The sequence below is a fragment of the Pelophylax lessonae genome (genome assembly GCF_965119305.1).
Source record: "Pelophylax lessonae genome assembly, chromosome: 5".
Classification (NCBI taxonomy): Eukaryota; Metazoa; Chordata; class Amphibia; order Anura; family Ranidae; genus Pelophylax; species Pelophylax lessonae.
In genome coordinates this window covers 410495922-410515777 of record NC_138772.1, presented here as the reverse complement: position 1 = coordinate 410515777, position 19856 = coordinate 410495922, and the positions used below count along the sequence as shown (strand labels likewise).

The 19856-nt window shown below is 41.9% G+C and overlaps 1 protein-coding gene across 2 annotated transcripts in view; it reads right to left on the bottom strand.

Moving 5' to 3' along the window:
- Positions 1 to 19253, bottom strand: part of DSG2 (desmoglein 2) — a 104830-nt gene extending 85577 nt beyond the window's left edge. For both annotated transcript variants that reach the window (XM_082259740.1, XM_082259741.1), the window contains exon 1: positions 19171 to 19253. In XM_082259740.1, coding sequence (XP_082115866.1) covers positions 19171 to 19215 — 45 coding nt within the window. In that variant the 5' untranslated portion in view covers positions 19216 to 19253. The remainder of the gene's footprint in view (positions 1 to 19170) is intronic.
- Positions 19254 to 19856: the final 603 nt, after the last annotated feature.

Sequence of the window (19856 nt, the reverse complement as noted above, 5' to 3'; positions counted from 1 at the left end):
TTTACAAAAATGCTGTAAGAGGGGAGTGTAGAGAAGAGATTGTTATGAGAATTTATCCTTTAATCCGCTATGACAAAACATGACAAAAACTAACCAATGTAGCCATGGAAACCTGTTCCCAGGGCATTTCCCACAGTAGATGAAGATAAAATGGGATTATTTTGGAACCATGTCAGAATTTGTTCACTATTTCAGATAACTTCCAACACACAGGCTCACATAAACAGGTAGTGTTCATTCAGGAATAGATTATTGGCTTTATTAGCAAACACCAAATGCAAATTACTTGTGATGTTTATCTATGAAAACTCCATGGAAGTGGAAGTCAGCAGTATCCAGCACTCATGGAGAACTCGCTTGTCTATTTGCTAAAGAAGAACTATAGGCAAAGCTTCACCCTCACCCCCCCCCCCCCCATTTTAGATAGAGTTATAACCTCTGTCAGGTTATTTTGTTGTTGTCATCTGTGCCCCATTACGGAGATTTCCCTTTCACTTCCTGTCCCATAGCTATACAGGAAGTGAGAAGAAATAGTTCAAATTATGGGAATTCCTTGGGGGTCCCCCAGGTCTCCAGAAGTACTGTCCACATTTAACTTTTTCCCTTCTGTTATTTTTCTGGGGACAACCTAACATTTGAGATTTTCTTCTACTTTCATTTTCAATTATGATGGAAAACAGAATAAACAAGGAGGGTGAATCTCTTTAATGGGGGGCACAGACAGCAATAAAAACGGACAAACATTTTGTTCTCTCTCCACTATTTAAAACCAATCTGCCCAGGATTCAATCCCAAGGACAATTAGGAACTTCCTTTGGGGGGGTGGTAGAGAACACTTCCAACCTATGAATGCTTTCATCATCACTAAGGATGGCCATACACAACTCAGTTCTTCCCATTCAGTACTGCGGCAGTCTGACTGCATCGCTGGATCGAGATGGGGCTCAGATAAGTATAAGGGGGGCTGGGGGAGGGAGCTGCACACAGAAGGTTTTTTACTTTAATGTATAGAATGCATTAAGGTAAAAAAAAAAAAAAAAACCTTCTGCCTTTAGAACCACTTTAAAAGGACTCTAGCTCTACCAGAGCTACAATATTATAACTAAAATATTTTAATAATGAGAGCCGAATTCTAAAACTTACACCCTTTCCTAAACTGTAAAAAATAGATTATATAGATTATGCCACAAGTTTGTATACAGAATACGCTGAAAGCATTAAATATTTACCTGCAGCATTTTGTTCCTTGACTTAACCTGCGATTTTTTTATCCATTGCATCAGCTGCAGCATTGTACTCTGACAAGTTAAGATTAAACCCACATGATCTTATCTCAACCCTTGTGTAAAAAATGTTCATACAAAAAAAAAAAAAAAAAAAAAAAAAAAAAGCACCACATCCAATAAAAATTAAAAATCAAACTTTTTTCATCAGTTTAGTCCAATTTATTCTGCTACATATTTTTGGTAAAAAGAAAAAATCCCAATAAGCGCATATTGATTGGATACGAAGTGACATAATTTTTTTTGGGACCAGTGACACTAATACAGTGATTAGTGCTAAAAAAAAAAAAAATATGTACTGTCACTGTACTAATGACACTGGCAGGGAAGGGGTAAACATCAGGGACGATCAAAGGGTTAAACGTGTGCCTAGGGAGTGCTTTCACCATGGGAAGGCAGAGATCCGTGTTCCTGCTTAGCAAAAACACAGGATCACTACCTTCCTTTCTCACAGAATGGCGATCTGCATTGTTTACATCGGCAGACCGCCATTCTGCTTCTCTCGGGAACGATTGGCAGGTCCCAGCGGACAGAGTCTGCCAAACTCGCTGATTGGCTAGCGCTCTGTCAAATCACAGCAAGAGCAGGTCGCAGGCGGCACGCCCCAGACGTGCAGAATCATGTACAGGTACGTGATTGTGCACAGGAGAGCCTCCTTACCGTCGTATATGTACTGTCGGCAAGCGTTGTTTAACATCCAACTATTGTTTTTTCTACCTCTAGGGGTGGAGTCATGTTCTCACCTGTGCTTTCCTGGAAAGAGGACTTGGATGAAAAAAAAATAAAAAATAGTTTGGGGACACAAAGCTTGAACTCCAGCCTTACCTTCAGTCATGGACAAGTGCCTCTTCTGCTCTAAAATCACTTACTTCGATTTCACTAAATTGCGAACATCCCATGGCGTACATTAGATGCAGTATATCCGAGTCCGCCTCATTTCCTGGCTGGAGGACATCCAGCTATTTTCTCCCCAGACTTTATTGTCCCTGGTCCTCCCCTCGATCACAAAAGCTCAGCATCACATATGGGCATTATCTAGGGTGGTCTGTGTGCAAATGAAGGCAGGGATTGAAAAATATAAGTAGATTAAATTTCTGCTAACCTAAGAGACAAGAATGGGGGTCCCTAAAACCTGCTCTTTCCAGTTTACTGGAAAGGGTTACCATAACTTTTAGAAAAAGAAAAAATATGCTCGTGGCGTTCATTCCCAGTTCAGGTGTTTTAAGAAAGCAACTGGTAATAGACCTGATGAGTGAGCTGACAGTCAGTGTCTGAGCTACAAAAACTGTTGTATGAACTGAAAATTGTTTCAAAATCAAAATAAAACAGTGTCAATTTAGCAAAACGGATACAAATTGTCACAATACTTTGTAATGTAAGACAGAATCCTGGAGGTAGAGCTGTTTATTTAGACCAGTGGTCTCCAAACTGCGGCCTGGGGGCCGTATGCGGCCCTTTGCTTGCCTTTATCTGGCCCATGGGGCACTATTCCTCCCCCCACTGACACAAAGGTTGGGGCACTATTCCTCCCCCCACTGACACAAAGGGTGGGGCACTATTCCTCCCCCCACTGACACAAAGGGTGGGGCACTATTCCTCCCCCCACTGACACAAAGGGTGGGGCACTATTCCTCCCCCCACTAACACAAAGGGTGGGGCACTATTCCTCCCCCCACTAACACAAAGGTTGGGGCACTATTCCTCCCCCCACTGACACAAAGGTTGGGGCACTATTCCTCCCCCCACTGACACAAAGGTTGGGGCACTATTCCTCCCCCACTGACACAAAGGGTGGGGCACTATTCCTCCCCCCACTGACACAAAGGGTGGGGCACTATTCCTCCCCCCACTGACACAAAGGGTGGGGCACTATTCCTCCCCTATTGACCCCAAGGATGGGGCACTATTCCTCCCCCACTAACACAAAGGTTGGGGCACTATTCCTCCCCCACTGACACCATTCATGAGGCGTTGTAACCGATGCCAGGACTTTTCTACTCACTGGCCACAGTCCGGCCCGTCTGAAGTATAGTATACTGGTTCTTTGTCTTGAAAGTTTGGAGACACTGATCTAGACTGATTGACACCAGACTGCCTGCTGCATTCTGGCTTGGAGCGCCGGCATCTGAAACAAAAGGGGGGGGGAGGCGCCAAGGAGACCAATATGGTGTAGTGTATTACTTTTCCGACACTATTTTCAGCGCTGTGGTGCCTCTCTCCCCCTTTATCCATTTCACCACTGCCAGTCAATGTCATTCAGGTGGTCCAGGATCTGGGAAGGATCCCGACTTTACAGTCAGAATCTGCCCAGAAGCCTGAACCAGCAGCTGGCTCTGCCTCTAAAACGAGCTAATGAAAGCCTGAGCTTTCAGCCCCTGCCCCCTCCACACCCAACGCTCCAGTGAGACCGACAGTCATGGCTCTCTGCAGACAGAATACTGAGAACTGAGCGATCAGTCGGGATCAGTGGGGGGCAGCTGCAGCTGAGATCGGTGCTGCAGCCATCTAGGTAAGTATAATGATTTTTTTTTTTTTTTTTTTTTTATTCCTGAACTTCTTTTAATACACCATTAAAAAAAGTGTATTTACACTTTTGCAGCCAAAATTGGGTAACACCTACATTAATATTTATTACATTGCCCCATTACCATAGAATAAGGCCGGCCGAAATTCTAACTGTGTATGGGCAGGCTGAATAGACTAAGTTGATCAATCGCTGCTATAGCCACTAGCAATAATCACCGTCTTGACACTGTCTAGGGCAGCAGGGATTCCCCCGTCAGCACTCCTGCTGAAAGAAATTTGCATAGTCTATGGCTGGCCTAACTTAAAAAAAACAGATTGATTTTTTTACCTTTTTAAGTCTTTTACCTGCTAAAAAATCCTTACATGCTTTGTATTGTTTGGGAGGGGGTTGTGGCGTAATGTTTAAGATGTGAGATAATATACCAAGGTATATTTCCTGCGCCAGGGAGTGTGTGTTAACAATAAATATAAATAAATAGTGAATGGTGCAGCAGCAGCTATAGGAGTAGTATAGTATATAATAGTATTAGCCTTGGCAGTGGGGCTAGCTACAGCGCTTGCTGAATGTACCCCTAGGGATATGAAAGAATATTGGTTTAAATAGTAATCAAGTTCTTGTACATAACCAGATGTATAGATGCACTAAGTACCCGATTGCATCAATGACTGATCATAGATAAAAATAGTTGTACAAAATAATCAATAAACATTCGTGAAAATTAAAAGTGCACATGGCAAATAAACAATGTATGATATAATCCAAGTCCAAATAGGTGACTGTTGTGACCAGACAGTTCAAATAATAAAAGTCCTTGTGCAAATGTGCTTATCCAGTAGATTCAAAGTGCAGGTGCTTAAAGTGGGTATCCATTATTTCTTGTGACATCGATTTTTCCACCGTGGTGTGGGTAAATTAAATGACTTACCAGATCCAATGGGTCCTATATGCCTTATGGCATTAGGACCACTCACGCTTTATTGGCCCCCAGGGCCGGGATGGGTTCCCCTTTAATTCTCCAGTGGGATGGTGGGTATAGGCCAAAAATATGTGGGAAAAAGTAAAGGCTCCAGATGGTGTAGTAAAATTAAGTTTTTATTCCCCAATAATGAGTTAAAAGTAGTAATATAAAACAAGTAGAAAAAATGACTGTCCAGCGGTCCAGTATCACACCGCACATCCTCTCTGCAGAGCGGCGAGCTGAGGTTTCCGACTTGGGTTCCATCCGACGCAATGTCGTTACGCTATGCGTTCCAAACTAACGCGTTTCGTCACTTCCTGTGACGTCTTCAGTACTTAGTGCATCTATACATCTGGTCATGTACAAGAACTTGATTACTATTTGAACCACTATTATTTCATATCACTAGGGGTACATTCAGCAAGCGCTGTGGCTAGCCTCACTGCCAAGGCTAATACTATTGTAATGTTTAAGATAATTAACCCCGTCTGTACTGTGTTTGCAGTTCTCATCAGCTGTAAAAACTACATTTGAACAGTGCTAAAACAGAGGGTTAAAAATGGCATGTTAATGAGATAGAGCTCAGTGTTCTGACCGGGGGACTGCTCTCCCCCACCCCCCTCCAGAACACTCCAATCAGCGCTCTCTGCCGCTGGCTTAGTGTGCTGATTGGGAGCTGGTCGGCTGCTGGTTTTCCAGTTTGCTCAGCCAGCTTCTGTCAAACAGGCTGGCATACACACTGGCTGAATATCTGCCATTTTTTTTTTTTTTTTTAAACAGCCGATGTCGCCCGCCATTCGGCCCATGTGCACGGGGCTTTAGTTGGAGTTTTGCTTTAAAAGTCATTACAAATATGCAACCATACTTGTGTAACTAACACCCTCTTTACACGTTTTTGGTTTACACGTGGTGTTCCAAGCTTCAGCCTGTGTATGAAAACTGCATTAACCACTTTACCCCCGCTCACTTTGCTGCTACTGCAGCAAAGTGGCTCGTTCCCGTCCAGCGATGTAGACCTACGTTGCTGGACTCCGCCCCTTGTGGGCGGCACGCGCGCGCCGCCGGAGGCTCGCTCCCGCTGTTTTCAGTCACAGCGGGAGTCGGGCCAGGGGAGGAGCAGCGGCAATCGCCGCTGCTCCTTACCCGATCGTCGGGGATCGAGTCTGGAGATCCGCCCGCTGTGTGTAAACACAGCAGGCGGATCTCTGAAGTGACAGGCAGGGTTCAGCATAGCTGAACCCTGGATCTGTCCTTGTGTCACTCTGTCACCTCCCCCCCCCCCCCCCACACGTCAGTAAGCACCAGGCATACATCAACCCCTCCCTCTCCAATAAAATTAACCCCTTCCCTGCCAGTGTCATTTTTACAGTAACAGTGCATATATATATATATATAGCACTGATTACTGCAGTAATGTCACTTGTACCCCCAAAAGTGTCAAAAATGTCAGTCAAGGGTCTGATCTGTCCGCCGCAATGTCGCAGACCCCCAAAAAAAAAAAAAAAAAAAAAAAAAAAAAAAAAAAAAAAAAAAAAAAAAAAAAAAAAAATCGCAGATCACCGCCATTACGCGTTAAAAAAAAAAAAAAAAAAAATGACAGAAATCTTTCCCTTTGTTAGTCAACGCAATAACTTTTGCACAAACCAATACAAATACGCTTATTGTGATTTTTTTTACCAAAAATATGTAGCAAAAAACAAATTGGCCAAAAATTAAAAAAAATTTTGATTTTTACATTTTTTTGGGGGGGAATTTCATATAAAAAGATGTGAAAAATATTGTTATTTTTTCAAAATAAACGCTCTTTTTTTGTGTATAGCGCAAAAAGTAAAAATCGCACAGGTGATCAAATACCAGCAAAAGAAAGCTCTGTTGGTGGGAAAAAAAGGACGTAAATTTCGTTTGGATACGGCGTCGCATGTCCGCGCAATTGTCAGTTAAAGTCGCACAGCGCCGAATCGCAAAAAGTGGCCTGGACGGAAGACAGCAAAATCCTCCGGTGGTAAAGTGGCTAAACTAATGAATGGACAATCCATGTGTTGTGAATTTTGCAGCACTATGCTTAAAAGTTAGGAGGGCAATAAATTATGCAAATTTTCTTTTCTTCAACCACAGGTTTAACAAACCACTCAACCACTTTCAAAATCGTACAATATACAGCACTGTGCTCTGGCAGCAGTACGGGGACTTTCTGTCCTGCAACAAAATAGAGTCAGGCTTCCCCTGAATGGCTGTGTTGGAGAGGCCGGGATGAGGTCATGAACTTCACCTCAGCCATTAAAAGGAAGGCTTTTATTCATTGATCAAATACAAAGCTTCCTGTGAATGGCTGAGCAGCGTCATGTTCATGATCTCTCTGTACCATTGCCATAAAACAGCACTGTATACTGAAAGTTCCTGATGGTACAGTTTCCATAGCACTGATAGCGGCCTTAGTCCAGGTATTAGGTTGGGCCAGATTGGCTCAAAAAAAAAAAAAAAAAAAACACCACAAACACGATTTAAAAAAATAATAGCAAAGCTGGAATTCGGCTTAATTTTAAATATAATGCTGCTAAACTTATGCCTCGTACACACGCATCGATAGTTGGCCGTGAATTTTTGGCCAACGTCCGATCGGCCGATTTTCGGCTTGTTAGTATGATGCTTTCGACAACCGACTCAGACTTTTCGTCCGAAAAAGAAATCTGGTGTGCAGGCTATAAAATTTGTTGGCCGTCAATACAACGGCCGATTTTCCGTCAGTAATACAGATTTCGGCAGACAAAAATCTGATGAGCAAGACTGGGCATGCTCAGAGATGAAAAAACACACGGAAAGTAAACCAGCACATGACATCACTTCTGAAGTAGATTTTTGTTGGCCGAGAAAATTTGTGCGCAGTCTAGAGCACATTCCAACCAACAAAACGCAACTCTGGACAAAAGTCGGACGATCGGTCGGCCGATAATCGTTGCGTGTGTACGAGGCATTAGTCTGGGCATTATGTAAACAGGCAGGTGTGGTGCGATTCATTCTTAATGGCACCCCAAATGCACTGCTTCTTTTGTGCAATTGTGAACATGTAGGACAGCCCACTAAGATTAATGAGCTGCCCTAAGCCCACGTGCATAGCCGCATCTACATTGGTGTGAATAGAGCCTGAATTGCAGAAAAAAAGTAAAAAAAAAAAAAAAAAAAAAAAATGGAAAACTGCATTTCATAGAAAACATGATGCCATTGTTTATGCTACACATAACTCATCTAGTTAGGGTTTAGATCTACAGTGCCTTGAAAAAGCATTCCTACCCCATGAAAATTTTCCATATTTTGTCATGGTACAACCAAAAACGTAAATGTATTTTATTGGTATTTTATGTGATAAACATAATTGTGAAGTGGAAGAAAAATGATTTAAATTTTTATTTTTTTTTACAGATATCTAAAAAGTGCGGCGTGCAATTGTATTCAGCCTCCCCGAGTCAATACTTTGTAGAACCACCTTTCGCTACAATTACAGCTGCAGGTCTTTTTGGGGATCTCTACCAGCTTTGCACATCTAGGAGAGTAAAACTTTTGCCCATTCTGCTTTGCAAAATAGCTCAAGCGCTGACAGATTGGTCTGTAAACAGCAATTTGTAAAGCTGGATACACACTATACAACTTTTGTTGTCCGATTTCCTTTACATTTACCTTCAACCATGTAGTGCAAGGGCCTGCCTGATTGCATACAAATTGAAAATGTTTAGGTTTGACCTCATATTATATGGTCTTGGTAAATCTAAAAAGGGAAAAAACAAAAGAAAATTGTATTGTGTGTATCCAGCTTAAAGGCCCGTACACACGATAAGAAAATCTGAAGGGAAAATTCGTCCGACGACCGATCTGCTGATTTTCGGATTGTTAGTATGGTGCTTTGGACAGCCAACTCTGACTTTTTGGCTGACAAAATCCTGATGTGCAGGCTATATGATATAAAAAATCTTAAGAGCAAGACTAGGCATGCTCAGAGACTAAAGAACACATACAAAACAATCAAACACATGACATCACTTCTGAAGTAGAATTCTGTCGTACGGGAAAATTCGTATGAAAATAACCTCTTCACTTTCCACATCAGACTAGCATGCCACAAAAAACGGACGACAGATCGTTCGATAATCTGATCGTGTGTACGGGGCTTAGGTCTTACCACAGATTCTCAATTGGATTTAGGTCTGTACTTTGACTAGGCCATTCTAATGGGCCATACACAAAAAAAAAAAAGGCTTCAGAAAATCTTATAGTGTGTATGGCCCTTAAAGCTGGATACACGCTATACAACTTTTGTTGTTCGATTTACCTTTAACTATGTAGTTCAAGGCCCTGCCTGATTGCATACAAATTAAAAGTGTTTGGGTTTGACCTCAGATTATATGGTTTAGGCAAGTCTAAAGGAAAAAAAAAAAATCTAAAGAAAAATGTATAGTGTGTATCCAGCTTAACACATGAATATGCTTTGATTGAAACCATTCCATTGTAGCTCTGGCTGTATGTTTAGGGTCGTTATCCTGCTGGAAGGTGAACCCCCGCCCCAGTCTCAAGTCTTTTGCAGACTAACAGGTTTTCTTCTAAGATTGCTCTGTATTTGGCTTCATCCATCTTCCCATCAACTCTGACCAGATTCCCTGTCCCTGCTTAGGTAAAGCATCCCCACAACTTGATGTTGCCCCACCATGTTTCACGGTGAGGATGGGAGGTGAGGATTTGAGGTGCGTTTAGGGTGATGTGCAGTGTTAGTTTTCCACCACACAGAGTTTTGCTTTTAGGCCAAAAAGTCATCTGATCAGAGCACCTTCTTCCACATGTTTGCGGTGTCCCTCACATGGCTTCTCGGAAACTGCAAACGGGACTTCTTATGGCTTTCTTTCAAAAATAGCTTTCTTCTTGCCACTCTTCCATAAAGGACATATTTGTGGAGTACATGACTAATGGTGGTCCTGTGAACAGATTCTCCCACCTGAGCTGTGGATCTCTGCGGCTCCTCCAGTTACCATGGTCCTCTTGGTCCCTTCTCTGATTAATACTCTCCTTGTCAGTTTAGGTGGACTCCCATGTCTTGGTAGGTTTGCAGTTATGCCATAATCTTTCCATTTTGGATGATGGATTGAACAGTGCTCCATGGAGATGTTCAAAGCTTGGGTTTTTTATATATATATATATATATATATATATATATATATATATATATAACCTAATCCTGCTTTAAACGTCTCCACAACTTTACCCCTGACCTGTCTGGTGTTTTCCTTGGCCTACATGATGCGGTTTACTCAACAAGGTTCTCCAACAAACCTCTGAGGGCTTCACAGAACAGCTGTACTTATACTGAGATTAACTTACACACATGGACTCTATTTACTAATTAAGTGACTTCTGAAGGCAATTGGTTCCACTAGATTTTAGTTAGGGGTATCAGAGTAAAGGGCTGAATACAAATGTATGCCACACTTTTCAGATATTTGTAAAAAAAAAAAAAAAAAAAAAATTGAAAAACCATTTATCATTTTCTTTCCACTTCACAATTGTGTCACTTTGTGTTGATCTCTGACATAAAATACATTTATGTTCGTGGTTGTAACATGACAAAATGTGGAAAATTCCAAGGGGTATAAATACTTTTTAAATGCACTGTATTTTACCAGCATCCTCAATGTCAATTTTACAATTTACATGTTAGTTTGTGTCATTTGTTTGTGAATAGAAGGAAAGGCACTGGGGAGTCTGATCTAAGGGGAATTCCATCCTGGATTAGGTCATTTTCAATTCCTACAAAAGTAACAAAAAAAAAACAAACACAATCTCCCAGGTAACAGAAGCAAGCATGTGTACCCACTCAGCACAAAGATCTGCCAAGGTCAAATGGGAAATAAAAACAGAATTCTGTGAAGAAGCCCCCTTCTTTGTCACACAAACAGCATACAAGATCTGGTCATAAATAATTCTCTTTTCCACAGACTCAGACACAAGGTGTGGTAACATTCCTCCTCCGCCTTCCCTAAAGGCATCTCCTCCTCCTCCTCAACGGCTCAAGCCATGCTACATGACACCAAGATAAAGCACAGACCCACTGCTGGCATTTTTTTTAAAAAATAGATTGGTCATTTAACTCAAATTTAAAACAGGGCTGTCGAAAATATTACAAAAACCATCCAGATTATGCCGCTTTAATAGGCTACATTTAGACTTCTGCATTGTATATGTAAACCCAGTCAATACAATTTCCTAAACCCTAACAGAAAATTACATTTTAAAGATAACTTTCAACATTTTAAAATTTGCTGGTGACCCTGCCATGAAGATACATGTTCAGGCACTTTTATAGAGTGACAACTTTCTGTGTCCGCTTCCTAATGCCCCGTACACACTATCAGATTATCTGAAGACTTTTGTCTTCAGATTTACCTTTTCTATGTAGTGCAAGGGCCTGCCGGATTGCATACAAATTGAAAGTGTTTAGGTTTGACCTCATATTATATGGTTTTGGTAAGTCTGCAGACAAAAGTCTTCAGATAATCTGATAGTGTGTACGGGGCATAACTGTGCTTCTGTGTTGTCACCCTGTAGCACACACTTCCAACAAAAATTACAAGTGGTGGTTTCTACACACATCATGAAGGAATAGTCTGATGTTATCATCGAAAATCCTATCCCTGGAGTGCAGCATATAGACAGGAAGTGACTGCAAAGAGGCATCAAGTAAACAGCAGCACTGAGATGCAAAGAAAACAGCAGCACTGAGATGCAAGAAAATTAAGAAAAAAAAAAAAAGCAACTCACCAACTGTTTATGAAACACAGTGCTTTAGCAAAATAAGGTTTTCATCTACTCCAAAGCAGGTCTACAATCAGCATTCATAATCTGTTATTCAGTTGCAACCCCAGTTACGCAGCAAGGGTTAACCTCATATGAGGGTAGAGTAATCCAATAGCCAGCACACTCCTACACTCTTCTCTGTGGGCGAGAGATCAGTGTACAATGTAGGAGCACTGGTCCTGCATTGTACTCATTGATGACCAGGACTGAGTTATGCCTCGTACACACGCAACGATTATAGGTCGACCGATCGTCCGACTTTTGTCCAGAGTGTTGTTTTGTTGGTTGGAATGTGCCTAGACTGCACACGAATTTTCTCGGCCAACAAAAACCTACTTCAGAAGTGATGTCATGTGTTGGTTTACTTTCCATGTGTTTTTTCATCTCTGAGCATGCCCAGTCTTGATCATCAGATTTTTGTCTGCCGAAATCTGTACTGACTGATGGAAAATCGGCCGTTGTATTGATGGCCAACAAAAATTTTATAGCATGCACACCAGATTTTTTTCAGCCGAAAAGTCGGAGTCGGTTGTCGAAAGCATCATACTAACAAGGCGAAAATCGGCCGATCGGACGTTGACCGAAAATTCCCGGCCAATAATCGATGCGTGTGTAAGGGGCATAAGAGGGGAAGAGGAACGACTTTGGAGGACTGGATGCACAGCAGGGAGGAAATCGTTGGGAGCCAGGAGTAATGCAAGTATTTCCTCCTTATTCCATAAGCTGCCAATCACATTGTAGCTCATTTCTGAGAAATTCCGCCATCTATGCTGTTTAGTGTAGAAGAGGAAATTGACCGATTTCTCTCCAAGCCCACAGTGCTGAACAAAGGAAATCTAACATTACATAGCTAGCCCTACCCCCAGACTAAAACTTGTAACCTTTGCTGTGCAAAAGGGCACCAACTGATTAGCAGCGTGTGAATTCTGACTGGATTTCAGCTTGAATGCACTACAATAAAATGCAGAAGTCTGAATGTAGCCTAGGCCGCAGTCTCTTCAATGTGTTGAAAAAAAAAAATGCAACCTGCCTAGAAGCACGAAGATATTAGCCTTCCACATCAATGGCTTTCACTTCCTGACATTCCTTAAATATTTTGGTAAAAGTCATCAATGGGTAACCGTCAGCAGCTGAATGGATTGTGCCATGATATAGTGCAGAGCAACAGATAATGCAGTAACAGGTTTCTTTCACAGGATAATCTTTCTGCCAGCTCATTAAAAAAAAAAAAAAAGGAAAGCGAAAGCACTCACCACAATGCTTTTAGCAATCAGATTCCAACTTTCATCAGAACAGTATTAGACGTTACGTTTTTAAAGTGAATGCAAAAACCCTGATAGCCAGTGTGGTTGTCTAACCCAAAACAACCATAACAAATCAGGTGCTTGAAAAATCATTGAAAGCGGTTGTTAAGGCTTTCTATACTTAACACATTATACTTCATTAGATAGACTGGCATGATAAAACACATCAATATAGTGCACAAAGCAAGCAGTATACAAGAGCAAAACGTGAGCATATACAGGGAGATAATCCCCAGGGAAAGACTGTCCGATGTTCTCTGTAAATACTCCTCCAATGTTTAGGTCATCTCTACATTTCAAGGCTGGTTAAAGTGAATCTACACTGTATATGAACACCACAAAACAAAAACACTATTTAATACATTTTTAATACTCAAAGCAAACTCCCCTATCCATCCATGTCACCATTGTTTATGATGCTGGAAAATCACTTTGAAAAAATACTCCCTAACATTTCTGGCTGTGGCCATCTTGAATTATTATTATTTCTTCAGGCACTTATATAGGGCTGTCAATTTACGCAGCGCTTTACATATACATTACACATTCACATTAGTCCCTGCCCTCAAGGAGCTTACAATCCAAGGTCCCTAACTCACATACATACATAGTAGGGCCAATTTTATACAGGATACAATTAACCTACCAGCATGTCTTTGGAGTGTGGGAAGAAACCGGAGTACCAGGAGGAAACCCACGCAGGCACAGGGAGAACATGCAAACTCCAGGCAGGTAGTGTCATGGTTGGGATTCGAACCAGCAACCCTCTTGCTGCTAGGTGAAAGTGCCAACCACTACACCACTGTGCCGCCCAATAAGGGTAGATGCAGGAGGGTTTACTTAGCGGAGAATGCCCCTCCTAAAGACTTCTGGGATTTATGACATTTGCCTAGTCATAGAAACCAGGAAGTAACTAAAGAAATGGATAAAAACAAAAAAAAAAAGTTTAAGGGCTCTTTCACACGGGCGGTCCGATCAGATCCGCTTATCAGTTTTTTAGGCGGATCTGATCGAATCCTCCATGCAGCTCTATGGGGCAGCGGGTGTCAGCGGAGGTCACCTCCGCTGACACCCGCTGCCATCCGCATCCGATCCTGTGCTGAAATCTGGACGGATGGAAACCCTATTTTTCCATCCGTTCAGTAATCGGAGCGGAGCGGATCTGATGAGAGCGGACAAGTGGTCCGCTCTCCTCCGATCCCCCATAGAGGGCAGCGGGTGCTGAGACACCTCCCTCTCCGCTCTGCAAGCGGAGACGGAGCTGTCATCCGCCCGGCTCAGCGGGGATCGCGGATCGATCCCCGCTGAGCAACACGGATCCACTTGCGGAGGCGGACCGTGTGAAAGAAACCTAACACGGAAATATATCTTCCTATCTATTTACTAATGCTACCAGCATAATGATTACAAATAGTCAATGTTGATTGAGAGAATAAAGTTCCACTTTTATATATGCTTGGTAATCAAACAGTTGGGAATGATTTTGTAGGAGGGCTGCAATGACAGATGTGTGATTTCTTACATGACAGCTCCCATTATTTCTTATACATTAGAGGCATTTGAATTCCCATTACAGTCAGATCTGGCCATCACCATAGAACACCAAATGTTTAGCACATCAGGCCACCAGCAAACAACTAGTTAAAACTGTCAGGCTTTAACAAACAAAAGCAGAAGTCAAATCTCAATCTGATCTTTATTTGGTGAAGGGGGAATTCTAGTGTCACTTCAGACAAAGGAACATCATTTCTAGGGCCCACTTACACTTCTGTGTTTTACCGCATACGCTGCAACAGGCTAAAGGTCCATGCACACACAGCACAAAAAATGCCAGAACTGCTGGAAGAAAAAAGCAGCATAAACACCCCCTATGGAGCATATCGCACACACATTTAGGAGCGTTTAGGTGCCTTTTTCCCCTAAAACATACACTTAAATCTCACGTTTAGATGCTTTAAATGTTTTTTTTCTGCCCAAAAGCTCCTCAAAAAAAACTAAAGGCCCGTACACACGTGCAGATTTTGGGCCGAAAAGATTCGGCCGACGACCGATCAGTCGATTTTCGGCTTGTTAGTATGATGCTTCCGACAGCTGACAGCGCACTTTCGGCCGAACAGAATCTGTCGTGCAAGCATTAAAATTTTTGTATGCCGACACCAGAACGGCCGATTGTTCGCCAGTCAGTACAGATTTCGGCCGACAGACAGCAGATTTGCAAGACTGGGCATGCTCAGAAAAGAAAAAAAAGACAGGGAAAGTTAACCATCACATGACATCACTTCTGCAGTCGGCGGACAAAATTCTTGTGCAGTCTTTTGCACTTTTCAGCGGACACAACAGCCCGGGGACAAAAGACGGCCGATCGGTCGGCCGACGATCGGTACGTGTGTACGGGGCTTTACTTGTGATTTTTTTCCCACCTGTAAACACCCAAATGTGTATGGACACCGGGGCTAACAGGGTTGCTTCTACAGGCTGAAAGAAAAAATGACTAACACCAAAATAGGAAGCATTTTTCATGCCCAGTGTGCATGAGGCCTAAAAAAGTTTTGTCCAATGTCTCTATAATAAAGTGTCTGTCTGCACTCGGGGCTCCATTCACACCTGTACGATCTGTCATGTGACTTTGGACATCAAACTTGCATGACAAATCACACCCAATTCTTTTCAATGGCACCTGTTCAAATCAATGTGACAAAGTCACAGTGACTTTGAAGAGATGCCTGCACTACTGTCCAACTTTTGATGTAACTTAAGCTGGATACACATTATCCAACTTTTGTGGTTAGATTTCCTTCAGATTTACCTTTTCTATGTAGTGTAAGGGCCTGCCAGATTGCATACAAATTGAAAGTGTTTAGGTTTGACCTCATATTATATGGTTTTGATAAGTCTAAGGCTCCTTTCACACGGCCGCTCCGTGTGAAAGGTCCGCTGCGGGACTTTTTTTTTTTTTTTTACCACGGAGCGGATGACATTTCTGTCATCCGCTCCGTGTGCCCGCATATCATCCCATCCGTTTGCGGATGATATGCGGACATAATGTAAGTCTATGGCACTGCGGATGTCAGCGGATGACACCGCTGACATCCGATTTTCCTTCCTTTCCGTGTTTTACACGGAAGAAAAAATGGGTTCTGTTCCATTTGTAAAAACGGAACAGAACTGAATGGAGGAAAATCGGGTGTCAGCGGGTGGTATTCCGCTGACACCCGCAGTGCCATTCACTTACATTATGTCCGCAAATCATCCGCAAACGGATTGCATGATTTGTGGACACACGGAGCGGCCGTGTGAAAGGAGCCTAAAGGAAAAAGTCTTCAGAAAATCTTATAGTGTGTATGGCCCATTAGATTCATTGAGTGTAAATTTGGATCAAAGTCGTGACTTTGAAGATGCACCGATGTGAATGGAGCCTAAAAACATTCAGCAAGATCATTTTTTTCTGGGTCTTAGCACATTGGGAGGTCTAGAGAACTTAAAGGCAGCACATTAACAATGTCTGCCTGTTGTTAACTGGGATCTGATAAGCAGTGTGCGTTTTTTAGCCTGCAGCTATTGTAGGGGAAGCCTAAGAGGGCAATGTCCATCACTTAGGGAGAGTTTCCTTAACTTCCTGTTGAGTCTCCAAGGCTGGGTTCACACATACGCGGTTCATGCCTGGGGTCCGGTGCATCCCTGGTCACTGGTTCAGGTGCGAACCAGGTCTGAATTTTGCCTAAATTTGCACCCGAATCAACCCAAAGACGCACAGAACCCTTTTTGAATGCGGACCTGCATCGGCCTCTTTAAGAGGCGGTCACACTCTCCTGTCATGCAAATTGGATGCGGGGAAACCCACATGTGTGTGAACCCAGCCTGACACAGGAAGTGAAGGAACATTTCTGCCTGGAGACCACACTTACAAAAAGATGGTGATTAGACAGAACGAGAGGGGAAACAAAAATAGTGACAAAAGAGGTCTGTGGATAAAACATATCAGGAGAGGCTTTAGGAACATAATAATATGAACAGTCTGGAGGAAAGAAGGGAAAGGGAAGACATGATTTAAACCTGGGTGAATAAGGTTCAGGAGGGGAGGATTTTCAGTATGAAGTCAAGATCAAGAAAAACCTCAAACGAGCAGAAGGGAAGTTCAAAACTAATCTTAGAAAGTATTGTTTTACTGAAAGAGAAGTTAATGCTTGGGATAGACTTCCAACAGAGATGAGCCTGTCAACCATAAGGCCTCCTTCACATGGCTAGTTACAAGAAGCACCGTATTCCAGCGTCCAGACTCGGATATCCATTTATAATCACAGCTAACTGCTCTGTGTGCGGCTCCATGTGAGCAACAGCAGCTGTGGTCGGCCTGCCATGGTTCTTAATGCCCGCATGCAACTGGCTGTGCGAACGTGGCCTTAGTGGATTCACACATGCTTGGGATATACATAGATATATATCTATCCATCTACACACACACACTGTGTATATACACGAGATTACAAAAAGTATTGGGACGCCTGCCTTTACACACACATGAACTTTGATGGCATCCCAGTCTTAATCCATAGGGTTCAATATTGAGTTGGCCCACCCCCTAGAACAGCTTCATCTTTCCTGGGAAGGCTGTCCACAAGGTTTAGGAGTGAGTCTACGGGAATGTTTGACCCTTCTTCCAGAAGCGCATTTGTGAGGGCAGACACTGATGTTGGATGAGAAAGCCTGGCTCATAGTCTGCGCTCTAAGTTATCCCAAAGATGTTCTATCGGGTTGAGGTCAGGACTCTGTGCAGGCCAGTCAAGTTCCTCCACCCCAAACTCACTCATCCATGTCTTTATGGATCTTGTTTTGCACTGGTGTGCAGTCATGTTGGAATAGGAAGGGGTCATCCCCAAACTGTTCCCACAAAGTTAGGAGCATGAAATTGTCCAAAATGTCTTGGTATGCTGACAACTTAAGAGTTCCCTTCACAGGAACTAAGGGGCCAAGTCCTACCCCTGAAAAACCTCACACCATAATCCCCCTTCAACCAAATGATTTGGACCAGTGCACAAAACAAGTCACAAAGGCATGTATGAACGAGTTTGGGGTGGAGGAACTTGACTGGCCTGCACCTGTCCTTAACCTGATAGAACACACATCAAAAAAAATTAAAAAAATTTTTTTTTTATATATATATATATATATATATATATATATATATATATATATATACACACACACACACACACATACACTATATATATATACACACATACATACATATTTTTTTTTTATATTATTAAAAAAATGTTTTTTCAAATATAATGGCTATATTTTAATATTAATACGTGTGTGTGTGTGTACATATAAAAAAAAAAATATAAATATATATATATATATATATATATATATATGTATATATATATATATACACATATACACACACACACACACATATATATATATATATATATATTTATTTATTTTTTTTTATACGTATATGTACACACACACACACGTATTAATATTAAAATATAGCCATTATATTTGAAAAAACATTTTTTTAATAATATAAAAAAATAAAAAAAAAAAAAAAAATATATATATATATATATATATATATATATATATATATATATATATATATATACACACATACACACACATACACATTTGTTTAATATTATTAAAAAATAAGGTTTTCTTCAAATATAATGGCTATATTTTAATATTAATATGTGTGTGTGTGTGTACGTACATGTACATATAAATATATATTATTAAAATATATATTAATAAATATACTTTTTTTTACAAAAAATAAAAATATATATAATATTTTATATATACATTTATTATTATTAAAATGTGTGGTTTTTTTTTTTTTATTTATTTTATTTTTTTTTAAAATATGGGACACTTTGTCTTTTTTCTGTCACCATTTCCATTACCTCTGGTTCACTGAAAAATAAAATCTAAGCAGCAGGGGTTGTCCTCCCTTCTCTATCCACAATGTAAAGAGCAGTTAGTTGTGTCTTTACATTCCATAGCAGTGTGAGATCCAATCCATAAGAATGGTGGGGGGTTCCTGTGTGATGGAGGGAGGGTAGTATGGAGTATGCTGGTTCCGGGGCTCTCAGGTCTGGACTCTTCCACAGGTGAGGTGTGGCACACACACTCAGACACACACAGATACCGTTGTTCTTTCTATGTGGGAGTCTCGCTGTGGTTGCAGACTATAATACAGAGTCTCTGTACACCGCTCTATCTATCCCCCTCACCAGTCCGGCACACACTTACCAGTATGAGTAGAAGGACGCCTCCTCCGGCCAGACTCCGCCGCATAGTGAGTGAAGCCCGGGGGATCCTCCTCAGAGTTGGGGTTAAGTCGCCGAATGAAGGGGGTGCACCGGGAATGAGGACCTCTCTGGACTCTGCACTCCTCACACCACACCAGAAAATGGAGCCGTCGGAGTGCAGGGAAAGGTGTAGAGATTGGGGGAGGGGAGCAGGGAGGTGCTGTGACACGACATGGACTGTACTGTGTGTATACAGGTGATAGCGCCCGCCCGGGATGACACATTCCTGACGTCACTGCTAGGTGTGTCACAGGGGACTCCTCTCACTACATGGGACCTTCTCTCTCTATACAAAGTGTTTACTAATATCCATTGCAGTGTTTACAAATGGTCTCCTAGGTGTGTGTGTACCTAGAGAGCTGGGCCTCATTCACACCGCAGTCTACAGTGTCAGGTATAACGCGTTATTATACCACACAATATCCACTTGCCCTGCGGAAGATTTACCCCCCTTTATGATCAGGCCATATTTTGCGATTCGGCACTGCGTTACTTTAACTGACAATTGCACGGTTGTGCGATGCTGTACCCAAATACAATTGATGTCCTTTTTTCCCCACAAATAGAGCTTCCTTCTGGTGGTATTCGATCACCACTGCCGTTTTTATTTTATGCGCTATAAACAAA